We start from the raw sequence: 15,210 nt of genomic DNA on the forward strand, positions 1-15,210 counted from the left end.
TGACCCCGGGGGGGGGCAGCTGGGGGAGGGACGGGGACTGTCCCCTTTCTCAGTCTGTTCCCAGTTCTCCCAGTTTGCCCCAGTTGGCGCTGCTGGTGGCACCGGGCAGTTCCCGGGAATGTGGGAGGGATAAAATTAGCCAGGGAAAGGCCAGAGCCTTGGAGGGGCTGTGACCGGGGGGGGGGGGGAAAGGGGGAGGCTGTGACCGGGGGGGGTGGCCGGGAGAGAGCTGAGACGGGGCGGGCTGTAGCGGGGGGGTCTGTGACCTGGGGGGACTGTGACCTGGGGGGGCTGTGACCTGGAGGGGAGGGCTCTGGCCAGGGACACATTCCCGGGGACAATTCCTGACCCCCCCCCCCCCCCGCCACTGCCATCCCCATTCCAGCCCCGTAGCCGCAGTGCCCCCAGCCCCCAGTATCCCCCCACCCCCCTCAAACTCCTCCCGGCCCCCCCCAGGGTCCGGCTTAGTCACCATGGCAACCGTCAAGGGCAGCTCAAGGGCATGAGGGGGGCACGGCCATGGGGCCCACAGCCCCCTGTACCAGTGCCACCAGTCCGCACCAGTGCCACCAGCATCCCCACTCCCCCCCCACCCCCGATCTGCTGCACCAGTTACCCCGCTCCCACCTCACACTCCCAGTGGTGCCCAGTATCCCCAGTTTGGACCAGTTCCCCCCGAGTCCATCCCAGTACTGCCCACTCTGCCCATCTTCCCCAGCACCTCCCAGTCTATCCCAGTGTATCCCAGTCTCTCCTGGTCTCCCCTCAAACGTCCCAGCACCTCCCAGTCTGTCCCAGTTGCCCCCCCCCCAGTATTCCCTTCACCCTCCATCCACCCAATGCCCCCAGTGCTCCCAGTCCATCCCAGTCGCCTCCAATCCCCCCTAATCCATCCCAGTGCCCCCCAGCCCATCCCAGTCCCTCCCAGTCCATCCCAGGCACGCCGAGGCCGGTTGGGGGGGGGTGTTTACCCAAGCTGTGCCCCCCGTTGTCCCCCCCCGCTGCCCCCCAAGCTGAGCAAACAGATGACGTGGGCACAGGGGCCACGTGCTGGGCCCCCGCCCCATCCCCACGGGGGGGACGCAAGCACCCAACCCCCCCACACACCCCACCCCCCTTCCCCAGCCCAGTCCTCCCAGTTGGCCCAGTTCCCTGCCGGGGGTGGCAGAAGTGATTGGGGGGGTGGAGGGGGGGTGATGTGCCCACGCACACGAGTGTGACCCCCCAAACCTACCCCAGGATCGGCCCCCCCCAACTCCTCGCCCCCCCCTCTGCCCCGCGCAGCTGCTGCCCGTGGGCGGCAGGAATGTGGCAGCTGGGGGGACACGGGGACACAGGGGGGGACGTGTTACCCCCCCCCCGCCGCACACACCAGCACGCGTGTGCACACACAAACACACCCACACCACCCCCACCCCCCCGCACACACGTGTGAGCGCAGATACACGCGTGGGGACCCTGCAGAAGGAGGTCCGGGGGGGGGGGGTGGAGGGGCCCCCGCGTCGTGTCTGGGGGCGAAGGGGAGGGGTGGGGGTCGCAGCTCCAGCTCCCACCCGAGATACGGGGCGAGGGGCGGGGCCTGGAGGGGGGCGGGGCTTCAGGTTCGTGCATCTCAGGTCGGCTCCGCCCACTTTCCCCTTTCCCCATCCTGGGGGTCCCCATGTCCCCGCAGACCCCCCCACGAGTCCCTCAGGGGGTTCCTCTGCCTCAAATCCCCGCGTGGGGGGAATTCCCGCACCTCTCCCCCCCCAGTTCAGGCCCCTGCCCCCCAAGACCACCACCACCATCACGGGGGGGGTTCTGGGGGGGGTTTATTAAAAGCCATAGTGGGGGTGTGGTGGGGGGGGGGGGGAATGCGTCCCAGTACCGCCGTGCCCATCACCGCGCCTCGGGGCTGGCCAAGCTGCCATTACTCTCCTGGGGGCTACCGGGGGGGTCCTGTCCTTCCCCCCCTGCCGCTGCCTCCTGGTCCAGGCTGGGGATGGACCAGTAGAGGTGGGCTTGGCGGCGGGCGGCGGCGGTGGCCAACTGGCGTGCGCTGGTGGCCGGGGTGGGCACGGGCAGGGTCTGGTGGAAGCCCCCGTAGTCCACCTCGTAGAATCCCTCCTCAAGGCTGAGCAGGGGGGCGAAGCGGTGGCCCCACAGCACTTCGTCTGCCAGGTAGGAGCTCCGGGCCTGGCACGTCATCCCTGCACCCAGGGGACACCGGGGGGGACACGCTGATGGGCACCCCTCCCCAGAAAACCCCCAGCAATGGGAGGGGGGGAGAGGGTGGATTTGGGGTCATCCCCCCCAGGCAGATCCAGGTGGAAGCACCGTGGGCCATAGGGGTGGGGTGAGCCAGTGCAGGTGAGATGTCACCATGTGGTGTCCAAGTGGAGATGGGACATTCCCATGGAGGTGGCATGACAGAGGTGAGAGGTCCCCATGCAGGGGTCCCCACGGTGGTGATGTGTCCCCGTGAAGTGTCCCCATGCAGGTCAAGTGTTCCCACGGAGCTGAGATGTCCCCGTGAGGTGTCTCCCCGAAGATGAGATGTCCCCATGGAGCTGAGATATCCCCACAATGTTCTCCATGGAGCTGAGATGTCCCCATGGAGATGGCGTGTCCCCACAGATATTCTCATGCAAATGAGGTGTCCCCATGGAGATGTCCCTGTGTAGGTGAGATGTCCCCATGGAAGCATCCCCCGGGTGACCCCAGGCACATCCCTCCCCAGCAGCACCCCTGTTACCTGTGGCCTCCACCATTCCCTCGAGGATGACGACGATCTCAAAGTCGTCCTTCTCCAGCTGGTGCCGCGAGACGTCCCAGAAGGGGCTGCGCTCGTCGATCTCGTGGCTGATGATGAGGGGTGAGACGAGGAAGAGGCGGTCGTCACCCGTCTCGAAGCCCACGCTGAGGTCGGTCTGGTCCAGGGGGATGAACTCTCCTTCCTGCGTCTGCTTGGACTTGATGAGCTTGGCACGGATGGAGGCCTCCACGATGTGCGAGTCCCGCAGGTCGCCCACGCGGAACATCAGGCAGAGCCGATCGTCCCGCAGGGACACCACGGCGTGGGAGGAGAAGACCAAGGTCTCGGCCCTCTTGTTGGGTTGGGAGATCTTCACGAACATGCAGCCCACCATGAAGGCGTTGACCATGGAGCCCAGGATGGCCTGGAGCAGCAGCAGCACGATGCCCTCGGGACATTTGTCGGTGATGACGCGGTGGCCGTAGCCGATGGTGGTCTCGGTTTCGATGGAGAAGAGGAAGGCGGAGACGAAGCCGTTGAGGTTGTTGACGCAGGGGGTCCAGGCGTGGTCCTCCAGGTGGTCCAGGTCCCCCCGGCAGTAGGCGATGAACCACCAGATGAGGCCGAAGAAGAGCCAGGTGACGGCATAGGCCAGGATGAAGACCAAGAGGCTGAAGCGCCACTCGAGGTCCACCAAGGTGGTGAAGATGTCGGTCAGGTACCGGTACGTCTCCCGCACGTTCCCGTGCTGCACGTTGCACTTCCCGTCCTTCTCCACGTAACGCTGACGCTTGCGGACACCGGCCCCCCGCCGCCGGGGGGGCGCTGGGGGGGGCTTCCCCTCCCCGGGGACCCCCTCGGGGACCCCCTCGGGGACCCCACAGAAGGCGGCGTTGTCCTGGGCCATGGACCCTCAGAGGCTGCGGGGGGTGGGGGGGTGTTAATGGCACTGGGGGGAGACTGGGAGGGGAGTGGGGGGGCTTCAGGGGGCAGTTGGGGGCTCAGTAGGGGGGAAACTGAGGCATGGGAGGCACTGTGCACATGTGTGTGCATATGGCCATGCACAGATGCACATGCGTGTGAGTTCACGTGTATACGCAGTACCAGGCCACCCCCCCCACACACACACACATGCACAAGGCCCCAGGAACATGCGTGCACACCCACATGTGTTCACACGCGTGCTCTCATGTGTACAGAACCCACCGGGCCTGGTGCACACGCACAGCTGCTTCTTGCACACGCATGTGCGCAGACACATGTCCCCCGTCCTGGGGTCCCTGTGACACCAGGCTGTGCCCCCCACCCTCCCCTACCCCCAGTACCCCACTCCCACACGTGTTGGGGGCCGGACCCCCCACGCTGCGGGGACACAACGGGGGGGGGACTGGGGGATCCCTCTGCGCAGGCCAGGCCCCCGTGCCCCCCACCCAAGAAGGGGGATCCCAGTGCGACCCTCCGCGTTGTAGGGGGTGGGTTTGGAGGCAGCAGGGCCCCCCTCGGACTGTGCCCCCCCCGCAGTCCCCCCGCACTCACCGCTCCCGCCGGGCCGCGCAGCCCCCTTGCCTTGCGCGCATGGCGCAGGACGAGCGCAGCGCCCGGACCCGGTCCTGATTCCGGTCCTGATCCTGATCCCGGTCCTGATCCCAGTCCCGGTCCCGGTCTCAGCCCCCCTGCTCACCGCCCCCCCTCTCCCGCCGTTCCCCGGCAACGGCTGCGCCGCGGGAGCGAGCGGCTAAAAATACCGACCAGCGCCCGCCCCCCGGCCCCGCCCGCCCCCGGACCCCCCCAAACCTGGACATCTCCCCCGGACCCTCTCTGGAGCCGGGACCCCCCCCGTCTGACTCCCCCCGCCGCCTGCCCCGTGCGGGGCACAGCCGGGGAGGGGGCTGAGGGGGAGACGGGTGCGCACACGCGTGTGACACTGAGTGCGGCGGGGTGGGGGCACACGAGGTCGTGTCCTTCCCCATGACCCAGAGACCCCTCCCCACACTAGCGCAAGGCTGCCTCTCATTGCTTCACCAGGACCACCCGTCGCTAGCCCGGGGCTCCCCATCATTAGCCCAAACCCCCCCCCTCTCTCACTAGCCCAGCCCTCCCCCTCACTAGCCCAGCCCGCCGCCACTATCCCAAGACCCCAGTAGCCCTAGCCAGGCCCCCCCATCGCTAGCCAGGCCTCCGTGGCCACTAGCCACCCGTCGCCACCGGTGGCCAGGCCCTCCCCCGGTGTCCGAGGCCGCCTCCGGCAGCCCCCGCCCTCGTCCCGGCCCCCCCGGAACGGACAAAGCCGCTTTTGTGCCGCGGTCCCGGGAAACCATCCCCGGAACAGCGGGGCCTTGTGTGGGGCTGCGCGCCCCACAAACCCCCCGAGCCCCCCACCCACACCCCACGGCCCCCAGCCCCACAGGTCCGCCCCACAGGGGGCTCTGGGAAAAGGGTCCCTCGTTCCGCGCGTGTCTGTGCCCACGGACCAAACTGGCCCCGGCGCCACGCAGGTCGCCCCCCCACCCACAGGGATGCTCTGAGGGTGGGGTGTGGGCCGGGGGGGTCCCCGGGGACCACCTGGGGTGGGGATGCTGGGATTGGGGCGGGGGGCTCAGCCCGGGGCCGGAGACGGAGCCGGGGGGACCCTCCCCGGGGCCGGAGCCCGGAGCCCCCGCCAGGACCCTCCAGGTGCCGGTGTCTGCGGGGAGGGGGGGGTGGTCCCCTCGCCCCCCGCCCCCCCCCGTGGCCGGTAACGTGACCCGGTGCGGGCCGGCTCGTTTTCCACCCCATTAACCCCCGTCCCGCCCCCGGCGGCTCCTCCCCGCCCCGGGCCCCCTCCCCGGCCCCGCCAATCGGTGCCAGCCGGGCCCGGCGAGGCGGCCCGGGCCGGGGGGGGGGACAGGCGGGGGGGCCCGGCCCGGCCCGCCGCCGCCGGCCCCGCCGAGCCATAAAACCCATGGGGAGGCGGCGGCGGCCGGGCTGAGCGAGGCCGGACCCCGGGGCCCCCCCGAGCAAGGTAAGGGCGGCCGGGGGGGGGCCGGGGGTCCCCCGTCCCCTCCAGGGCACCCCGAGGGCTGCGGGATCCGGATTGGGATGAGGCCCTGCAGACCTGTGGCCCCCGGTACCGGGACCCCGTAACCCCACGTCCCCATGTCCCTATAGAACTGTGTCCCCATGTCCCTGTAGAGCTGCGTCCCCCCCTTGTCCCTATAGAGCTCTGTCCCTGTGTGTCCCGTAGCGAATGTCCTTGTGTCCCCAATAGCTCTGCGTCCCTGTGCCCACATCTCCCCACATCCCCGTGGCCCCATATTCCCATGTCCTGGTGTCCCCGTATCCCCAAGTCCTCATGTCCCCCTGTCACCATATCCCCATTCTTCACATCCCCATGTCCCCATATCCACCTGTCACCATGTCCCGCCTTCCCCAGTCTCTCCCCAGGACAGGGTGACCTGAAGGGACAGATGGAGGGGGACAGCAGCCCCCAGCTGTACCCACCCTAAGGACCCTACCCTTCTAGGGCCACCCACCCTCACCATGTCCCCAAGGCCTGAGGCCCTGGGGATGTCCCCTATCCCACCCCAGGAGGTGACCCTGCAGAGGGACCCCAGCACCTTGCTCTTCCTGAGCACCCTCACTGGTGGAACGATCCCGGGTGGTCTCAGGCTGCTTAATCCCCCCCTCCTCAGCCCCCCGTGGGCCTGGGGTGTTTCAAGGGTGTTTGGGTGGAGGGGGCTCTAGTGGCCCCGTGTCCCTCTAGGTACCTATGGTGGGCAAATGGGGACCTGTTGGGCTGGGGGTTACCTGGGTTAGCAGGGGGTTACCTGGGCTGCAGGTGAGTCAGGCTGTGGGTTAAACCGGGCTGGGGGTTCTTCTCACGGGGTTACCCAGGCTGAGAATTAGCAGGACCACAGATTAGCCACGCTGGATTAGCTGAGTGTGGGTTAGTCATGGTGGATTAACCACATCGGGGTAGCTGAGCTGTGGGTTATCCCAGCAGTGCGTTATCCCGGGTGTGGGTTATCCCTTGTGTGGGTTATCCTGGGTGTGGGTTATCCTGGGTGTGGGTTATCCCAGCTGCTGGTTAAGCAGGTTGTGAGTTATCCCAGGAGTTGGTTAACCAAGCTGTGGGTTAACCAAGCTGTGGGTTATCCCGGGTGTGGTTTACCTGAGGTGCAGGATAACCAGGCTGTGGGTTACCCCTGCTGTGGGTTAACCGGGTGAGGTTGGGGGGGGGGGGCTGGGGGGGGTGCCTGTCCCCCCCATGGCCGGGAGTGGGGGCCGCAGTTCTGCCCCCCGTGGCGTGGGGGCAGCAGCGTGAAGGGCGCAGGGACCTCCCTGCCCCGGGGCCCCAAAGTGTGGGGCAGACCCGGCCGCTGAGGGGGTGCAGGGGAGGGAGCGGGGGTCTGCACGGTGACGAGGGGGTAGCAGGGGACCCAAGTGTCTGGGGGGCCTGCAGGGGTGGCGGAGGGGGACTCAGGTGTCCGGGGTGGGTGTCTGGCGGTGCAGAGGGGGGGTGTGGGCCCCCCGGGACCCCCGGGGGCCGTGCTGGCGGTGGGGCGCGCAGGGCCCTGCATGCTAACGAGGGGACTCTCAAAGCGCCTTTGTCCCCGACAGCTCCATTGAGGCCTCTCCTCCGGGGCGCACAATGGCCCCACTGTCCCCGTCCCCCCACCCCCCTCCCCGCACAGCCACCCCACACCCCCCCCCCCAACCCCACAGGAGCCGCCCCACCCCATAACCCCCCCCATCACCAACACCTCCATCCCACACCGGGGTGAAGAGAGGGGGATTCCCCCCATTTCCCCCCACATTCCCAGTTGCCACCAGTCCAGTAGAGCCCCGCACCCCCAGTTTGAAGTGGGGGGGGCTGCTGGCGGGGCGCCCGCTCATGGCTGGCACCGCGCGGGCGTGGGAACCGTGCCCGGTCCGGTGGTGCCAGCGGGACGAGGGGAGGGATATGTCCCCGTGTTCCCCCCCCCCCAACTCACCTCATCCCGCACCAGGTCCCGCCCCCCCCCACCTCCCCAGGTGGGGCTGAACCCCTGAGTTGACCCCCAGTGTCGAGCATCCCCTGGGGGGGAAACTGAGGCACGGAACGGAGGGGGGTTAATGGGTAACCGGTCACCGGTCACTGGTCACCCGTGGTGGTGGCAGCTCTGCCCGCGGGCACTGTCCCCACGCCAGGAACAAGCTCCGGGTTGTCACAACCCGTGTCCCTGTGTGGGCGCAGGGCCGGGGGGCACAGGGGGCACAGGGGGCACGCGGCTCCTGAAGGGGGTGTGAGGGGACGCAGTGACCCCAAAAATGGGGACACACACACACACCCATAGACCCCCAAAATGGGGTGCGGGGACCCCCCCAGCACTGCCGTGTGGGACCTTGGGTTGTGGGAGAGCCCCTAAACCGCGTGGGGGGTTTGGAGGGTGTGCGGGGGTCTGGGGGGGTCCCAGAAAGGGTGGAGGAGGACAGAGGGACCCCGGAGGAGCAGAAGGACTTTGGGGGGTGATGGTGCCTGTCACTGCCCGGCGTGGGCAGAGCTCTGGGGACACGCGGTGTCTCGGTTGGGATGTGGCAGGTCCCTGTCCCCGGTGTCCCCGGTGCTTTCCGCAGGGAGGGGACAAGGCGGGATGGCCGCAATGCCACCTGCGTCCCCCGGCTTTGGCGAGCTCAGGGACAGCGGGCTCCAAGGAGACCCCCCATGGTGCCACCGTGTCCCCGGTGTCCCCGGCACGCTGCCCTGTGTCGCATCCGCGGCTGGCGGGGGCTGAAAAGGTTTTTTTCTGTGCCGGGGGCTGGCAGGGGACAGGGACGGGGACGGGGACCGGGACGGAAACGCGCCTGGCGCTGCCACCGGCCGTTTGTCCCTGTCACCTCCATTCATCCCCTTCCTCTTCCTCCTGCCGGGCCAGGGCGCCCGGGTCCCCTCCCCGGGGGGGCACGACGGGGACATGGGGGGTGCCAGGGGACAGAGGGGACAGGAACAGAGGGACGGGTGGGAGGAGCAGCAGCCCCCTCACTGATGTCCATCAGATCTCCACAGCCAGGCAGGGACCCCTCGTTTCCCCTCCCTGCTTGGGGAGAGCACAGAGGGCTTTGCTTGACCCCCCCATGCCGTGGGTGTCCCCCTGACATGAGATGAATCCCCCTGGCCTCAGCCCTGCCCGGGTCATGGGGGGGAGAGTAAGGAGATGGAAGGATGGGGGTGTCTTCCATAGCTCCCACCCACCCATGCCCCAGGACATCCCCACGTCCACCTGTGCCACCCACCCCCCCCATCCATCCCTCCCTCCCTCCCTCCATCCATCCATCCATCCATCCATCCATCCATCCCCCACCTCATCCTCCCCATCCATCTTCCAACCCATCCTTCTCCTCCACCCTCTTCGTCACTCCTCCCTCCCTCCCTCCCTCTTCTCCATCCACCTTCTCCACTCTCCAGCTCCCAGCTGCCACCTCCTCACCTCCCTTCCCCACCTCGCCCTCTTCCAGATGACGTCAGCCACCAAGGTGTACTACAGTCAGACGACGCAGACCGACAGCCGCCCGCTCATCGGCTCGGGGCTGCGCCGGCGCCGGGTGATGACCAAGGATGGCCGGAGCAACGTGCGGATGGAGCACATCGCCGACAAGAGCTTCCTGTACCTCAAGGACCTCTGGACCACCTTCATCGACATGCAGTGGCGCTACAAGCTCGTCCTCTTCTCCGCCACCTTCGCCGGCACCTGGTTCGCCTTCGGCGTCGTCTGGTACCTGGTGGCCGTGGTCCACGGGGACCTCCTGGAGTTCGACCCTCCCGCCAACCACACGCCGTGCGTGATGCAGGTCCACACCCTCACCGGCGCCTTCCTCTTCTCCCTGGAGTCCCAGACCACCATCGGCTACGGCTTCCGCTACATCAGCGAGGAGTGTCCCCTGGCCATCGTCCTGCTCATCACCCAGCTGGTCCTCACCACCATCATGGAGATCTTCATCACCGGCACCTTCCTGGCCAAGATCGCCCGCCCCAAGAAGCGCGCCGAGACCATCAAGTTCAGCCAGAAGGCGGTGGTGGCCCAGCACAACGGGAAGACCTGCCTGATGATCCGCGTGGCCAACATGCGCAAGAGCCTCCTGATCGGCTGCCAGGTGACGGGCAAGCTCCTCCAGACCCACCTCACCAAGGAAGGCGAGAGCGTCCGCCTCAACCAGGTCAACGTGGACTTCCAGGTGGACACCTCCTCCGACAGCCCCTTCCTCATCCTCCCGCTCACCTTCTACCACGTGGTGGACGACTCCAGTCCCTTCCGGGACGCGGCCCTGCGGGCAGGCGAAGGGGACTTCGAGCTGGTGGTCATCCTCAGCGGCACCGTGGAGTCCACCAGCGCCACGTGCCAGGTCCGGACGTCCTACCTGCCCGAGGAGATCCTCTGGGGATACGAGTTCACCCCGGCCATCTCCCTCTCGGCCAGCGGCAAGTACGTGGCCGACTTCAGCCTCTTCGACCAAGTGGTGAAGGTGACAGCACCCTGCTGCCTCCACGAGACCGTCCGGTTCGGGGACCCCGAGAAGGTGAAGTTGGAGGAGTCCCTGCGGGAGGCGGCGGAGCGGGAGCGGGAGCAGGAGCGGGAGGGAGCACCCCTGAGCGTCCGCATCAGCAACGTCTGAGTCACCCGAGGGTGACACCGACCCCTGGAGTGACACCGACCCCTGGGAGTGAAACCAGCCCCGGAGATGCCACCAGCCCCTGGAGGTACCACCAGTCCTGGAGATGCCACCAGTCCTGGAGATGCCACCAAACCTGGAGGTGCCACGAGCCCCTGGGAGTGCCACCAGCCCCTGGAGGTGTCACCGTCCCCGAAGATACCACCAGCCCCTGGAAGTGTCACCAGCCCCTGGGAGTGTCACCAGCCCCTGGAGATGCCACGAGTCCCAGAGGTGCCACCAGCCCTGGAGATGCCACCAGCCCTGGAGATGCCACCAGCCCTGGAGATGGCACCAACTCTTCCCCGTCCCCTGTCCTCATGGCACGGGGCAGGTCCCTTGGGGACCCCCCCCCTGTGCCCCTCCCCTGATGCGCTGCTGTCACCCCCAGCCCCATCTGTGACTGGGGTGGGGGGACAGGGCCACCTCCATCCCCTGGGGACATCGCTTGGTGCCCCAACAGGGGAAACTGAGGCAGCCCCCTCCTCCTCCCCCCCCCTCCCTCGGGCTTTGGGGGGACATCCTGGGGGTGTCACCAATAATTGGACAGGGCTGTGGCACTGTGTCTCCCCCAGGGGCCGGACCCCCCCCGGCCCCATGGCTGCTGCTAACGTAGAGCTCTGCTATTAACGCCCCCCCGGGGCACCCCCCTTGTCCTTAGTGCCACCACTAATCCACCCGAACATACCTGGGGGGGGGACACGACCCCCCCCCACAGACTGGTGTGTGTGTGTCCCCCCCCCCTTTTTGGGGCAGAAAAGCGGTTACTAAATAAAGGTTCTGTTCACAGCGGGGATGTGTCACCCTCTGGGGGGGGGTGGCTGTCACCAAGTGTCCCCAAGGTCCCCCCACAGCCCCCCTGTGAGTGTGTGTGTGTCCCCGGGAAGGGCAGCAGGCACTGGGGACAAGGACACAGATTTATTTGTCACACTCCTGGCTCAGTCCAGCAGCCCCCCCCAACTCGGTACTGGGGGGTAACTGGGACCAGTAGGCAGCTGGGACTGGGGGAAATGCCCCCTCCGTGCCCATCCTGAGGGGACACAGTGATGACCCCAAAGGAAGCACAGCCAGGACAGGGAGGGGACAAGGATGGGGGGGACGACAGAGGGGAGCCACCCCCCTATCCCCCCCTCAGGAGCCATGGGAGGTGACACAAAGGCACCGGGTGACAGTTTAAAAAAAAACCACACTGTAATAGTTAAAATGGGAGCGTGGCCACAGGGGGCAGGGGACGTTTTTGGGGACATTTCCAGGGGTGAGTGTCACCGGAGAGGCCTCACACCAGGAAGGAGGACGTCTGCTTGAACTCACCCTGTGGGGACAAAGGGACATCAGGGGGACAAAGACATGGGGGGGGGGGGAAAGGGAGGGTCCCCAGGGGGAGAAGGTGACGGTCCCTGAGGAGCTTGGCTTGGTCCAAGAGGGACAGGGACAAGGGACAGCAGGGACAAGGGACACTGGGGACAGGGACACTCCCTGCCCCCTCTTCCCTGTCCCCAGCCCCTCCTCACCTCGCTGCGGTGAGAGCCTTGGCTGTAAATCACCTTTTTGCTGCTGGAGCTGTGGAGAGCAAAGATGTGAGACCCCCCCGAGCCCCCCCTGTGTGTCCCCCCCATGTGTGTGTCCCCAAACCCCCCGTGTGTCCCTCCCAAGCCCCCCGTGTGTCCCTCCCAAGCCCCCAGTGTATGTCTCCCCTGAGCCCCCTGTGTGTCCCCCCTGAGCATCCCCCTAAGAGCCCCCTGTCTGTGTGTCCCCTGTGTGCCCCCCCAACCCCATGGGTGTCCCCCCCCCATGTGTGTCCCCCCCCAGTCCCCGGTGTCACCCCCAGCACTGCCCCATGGGTGTCACCAGCTCCACTTACTCCTTTTTCTCTGAAATAAAAGAAAAAAAACAGAACAGGGGGGGTGAGGGGGAGGTCAGGGTTTGGGGTTTTTTTTTTTGGGGGGGGGGGAGGCCGGGGGTGTCACTCACTGCTGAAGTAGCCACGGCTGTAGCCAAACCAGATGCCAAAGGCCACCAGGGCCACCACCATAAGCAGCACCACGACAGCGGCCACGATGCCACCAACATTGACCTCACCTGGGGGGCGGGGGGGGGAAGTTTGGATGGGGGGGGTGTCCCCAAACCAACCCAGAGCATCCCCCCCTGAGTGGTCCCAAAGGATCCGAGCACAGGAAATCCCAGGGGGAAGGAACCCCGGGGGGACATGGGGGGACACGGAGGTGGGAGGAACATGGGGGGGACACAGGGAGGTATGGGGGGGACACAGGGAAATGTGGGGGGAGGACATGGGGAGTGGGGGGGACACACAGGGAGGTGGGAGGGTCCAGGGGGGGCTGCTCCTCACTGGCTTCCAAGCGGAAGACGTCGGATTCCTGGGGGGGTCCCACGTTGTTGGTGGCCTCACAGTTGTAGTCCCCGGTGTCAAAGCCACTCAGGGGGTCAAAAATCTGGGGGGGGGGGGGGTTGGGGGCTGTGAGCCTGGAGTGGGGGGGCACCCGGAGGGTTGGAGGGCACAGAGGGGGGTGAGGGGGCACAAGCTGCACTCACCAGGTCCCCGGTGGTGGGATCGAGGGTGTAGGAGGAGTTTCGGAAGATGGGGCTGGTGCGGGGGTCGGGGGGCAGCAGGACCCCATCCTTATACCAGCGGAAGGTGGGGGGGGGGGACCCCTCCCCCTCGGAGCAGCGCAGCACCGCACGGCTGCCGATGGTGGCCGAGGAGGGGACGTGGGCCACCGGCTTGGAGGGGGGCACTGGGGAGGGTGGGGACAGCGTTGGGAACAAGCTCAGGGGTGACAGCACGTGTGTGTGTCCCACACCCCCCCCCCGATGGCATTGGGGATGAGCTGGGGATGAGGGTGGCACTGTGTGTGTGTGTGTGTCCCAAAACTGGCACTGGGGAGAAGGTGAGGGTGGTGGCAATGTCCCCCCTGGCAGTGATGGGGACAAGTTCAGGGGTGCCAGTGTCCCCTATGCTGGTGTTGGGGACGAGCTGGGGGTGCCAGTGTCCCCCTGCCAGCAATGGGGACAAGTTCAGGGGTGCCAGTGTCCCCTATGCTGGTTCTGTGGACAAGCTGGGGGTGCCAGTGTCCCCCTGCCAGCAATGGGGACAAGTTCAGGGGTGTCAGTGTCCCCCCTGCCAGTGATGGGGACAAGTTCAGGGGTGCCAGTGTCCCCTATGTTGGGGACAAGCTGGGAGTGCCAGTGTTCCCCTGCCAGCAATGGGGACAAGACCAGGGGTGCCACTGTCCCCTATGCTGGTGTTGGGGACAAGCTGGGGGTGCCAGTGTCCCCTCTACCAGCACCAGGGATGTCTCAGGGGGTGCCAGCATTGGGGACAAGCTCAGCAGTGTCACCGCCCCCTCCGCTGGCGATGGGGACAAGGAGAAGCCCTGGTTGGGGGGGACGTGGGGGTGGGTCGGGGTTGGTGGTGTCCCCACCTTGCACGATGAGGGTGACCTCGGACTTGGCAATTTGGCTGTCAGCCCCCACCACCTCACAGATGTATTTCCCACTGTCCTCCCGGGTCACCGAGGTGAGGGTGATGGAGGGCCTGGAGAACTGGACCCGGTTCTGGTAGGGTTCTGCCAGGAGAAGGGAGGGAGCTGAGCAGAGGAAGGGATGGAGGGGACAATGGAGAAGGGGGGTGGGAGGGAGGGGACACAGCCAGACCCGTCAGCTTGTCCTCGTAGTAGACGAGGATGAGGGAGGAACCGCGTTGGAACTTCCACTCGATGCGGGGGTTGCTCCATCCCTTGTGGAACGCGGAGCAGGGGATGACGGCGGCTGCGGGGGGGACAGGGACACTGAGGGAGGGGGGAAGTGGCACCAGGATGGCACCCGGAGCCGTGTGTCACCACACTGGGATGTCACCGCACCCGGATGTCACCTGCCCCGGAGCAGGGACGTGGCAAAGAGGGGACCCCCGAAGTGAACCCCACCCAGGGGTGTCAGGGCACACGGGTGGGGACACACGGGGACACTCACACTGGTGTTCAGGGACTTCTCGGGTCTCGGAGGTGACCTGGGCTCCCACCAGGGACACTGCGGGGACAAAGGGACAGAGGTGAAGGGAAGGCAGCGGGATGCGGGGCAGGGAGGTCAGCGGGAGCCCCGAGGCGGCAGTGACGGTCCCCAGGGTGGGGTGAGGGTGACATTGTTGTGCTTGGCTGCCCCGGGAGCCGGAAAATCCCGTCCCACCGCCACCACCCTGCCCAGTTCCTCCCCGAGATTCACAGGAACGGGGCCAGGGCGTTCCCCGACACGCAAACCCCGCACACGCCTCGTCACGCCTCGCACACGCGTGTGTGTTCGTTCGTGTGTCCCTTCCCTGACCCTCTCCGTGGCCACTGACGGTCACGGCCACCACGTCCCTTTTGTCCTCGAGGCCACCCGATGCCACCCCCTGGGGTTTCGGTGCCAGTGGGGCTGAGTCACGGCCCACGGGGGGGGAGTGGGGGACACACCAGAAAGTGGCAGGGCAGGAATGGCCATTTTGGGGTGAAACCAGGGGAAAATGGGGCACCCACTGTCCCCGAGCGATCCCAAACGTGGGGCTGGGGTGCAGCGGGACCCCCGTGTCCTGAATCATCCCGGGACGTGGGGATGAGGATTTGGGTCCCTTTTGGGTGGATTTGGGGCAGGGAGGTGACACCGTGGGGTGGGACACGGCCGCTGCCGGCCCCCAAACCGGGTTAACCCAGCCCGGCCCGGGATTGTTCCAGGACAATGGAGGGGACGTCAGGGCGGGGGCCGGAAAGCCACCAAGGCCACCAGCCCCGGCCCAGCCCGCTCTCCGGTGACAAACCCGG

General features: G+C 67.1%; 3 protein-coding genes across 4 annotated transcripts; 1 reads left to right on the top strand and 2 right to left on the bottom strand.

Annotated features, from left to right (window-relative positions):
* Positions 1-1,878: 1,878 nt before the first annotated feature.
* KCNJ9 (potassium inwardly rectifying channel subfamily J member 9) lies at positions 1,879-3,641 on the bottom strand. The gene is made up of 2 exons (XM_030464966.1): positions 2,735-3,641; positions 1,879-2,189 (listed from the first exon to the last, which is right to left on the bottom strand). Exons 1-2 carry the CDS (start codon positions 3,639-3,641, stop codon positions 1,879-1,881), a joined length of 1,218 nt encoding a protein of 405 aa, XP_030320826.1.
* On the top strand, positions 3,395-10,772 carry KCNJ10 (potassium inwardly rectifying channel subfamily J member 10). 2 transcript variants are annotated; one of them, XM_030465079.1, is made up of 2 exons: positions 3,395-3,458; positions 9,209-10,772. In XM_030465079.1, exon 2 carries the CDS (start codon positions 9,209-9,211, stop codon positions 10,361-10,363), a length of 1,155 nt encoding a protein of 384 aa, XP_030320939.1. In that variant the 5' UTR covers positions 3,395-3,458; the 3' UTR covers positions 10,364-10,772. The 2 variants fall into 2 exon arrangements, with proteins under 2 accessions (XP_030320939.1, XP_030320940.1); XM_030465080.1 differs by lacking the exon at positions 3,395-3,458 and adding an exon at positions 5,651-5,735.
* Positions 10,773-11,302: 530 nt separating this feature from the next.
* Positions 11,303-14,990, bottom strand: LOC103530533 (junctional adhesion molecule A). The gene is made up of 9 exons (XM_030464967.1): positions 14,387-14,990; positions 14,072-14,185; positions 13,840-13,983; positions 12,950-13,152; positions 12,747-12,849; positions 12,371-12,478; positions 12,261-12,270; positions 11,911-11,959; positions 11,303-11,711 (listed from the first exon to the last, which is right to left on the bottom strand). Exons 1-9 carry the CDS (start codon positions 14,988-14,990, stop codon positions 11,676-11,678), a joined length of 1,371 nt encoding a protein of 456 aa, XP_030320827.1. The 3' UTR covers positions 11,303-11,675.
* Between the last annotated feature and the right edge of the window lie 220 nt (positions 14,991-15,210).

The sequence above is a fragment of the Calypte anna genome, chromosome 25 (genome assembly GCF_003957555.1).
Source record: "Calypte anna isolate BGI_N300 chromosome 25, bCalAnn1_v1.p, whole genome shotgun sequence".
Classification (NCBI taxonomy): domain Eukaryota; kingdom Metazoa; phylum Chordata; class Aves; order Apodiformes; family Trochilidae; genus Calypte; species Calypte anna.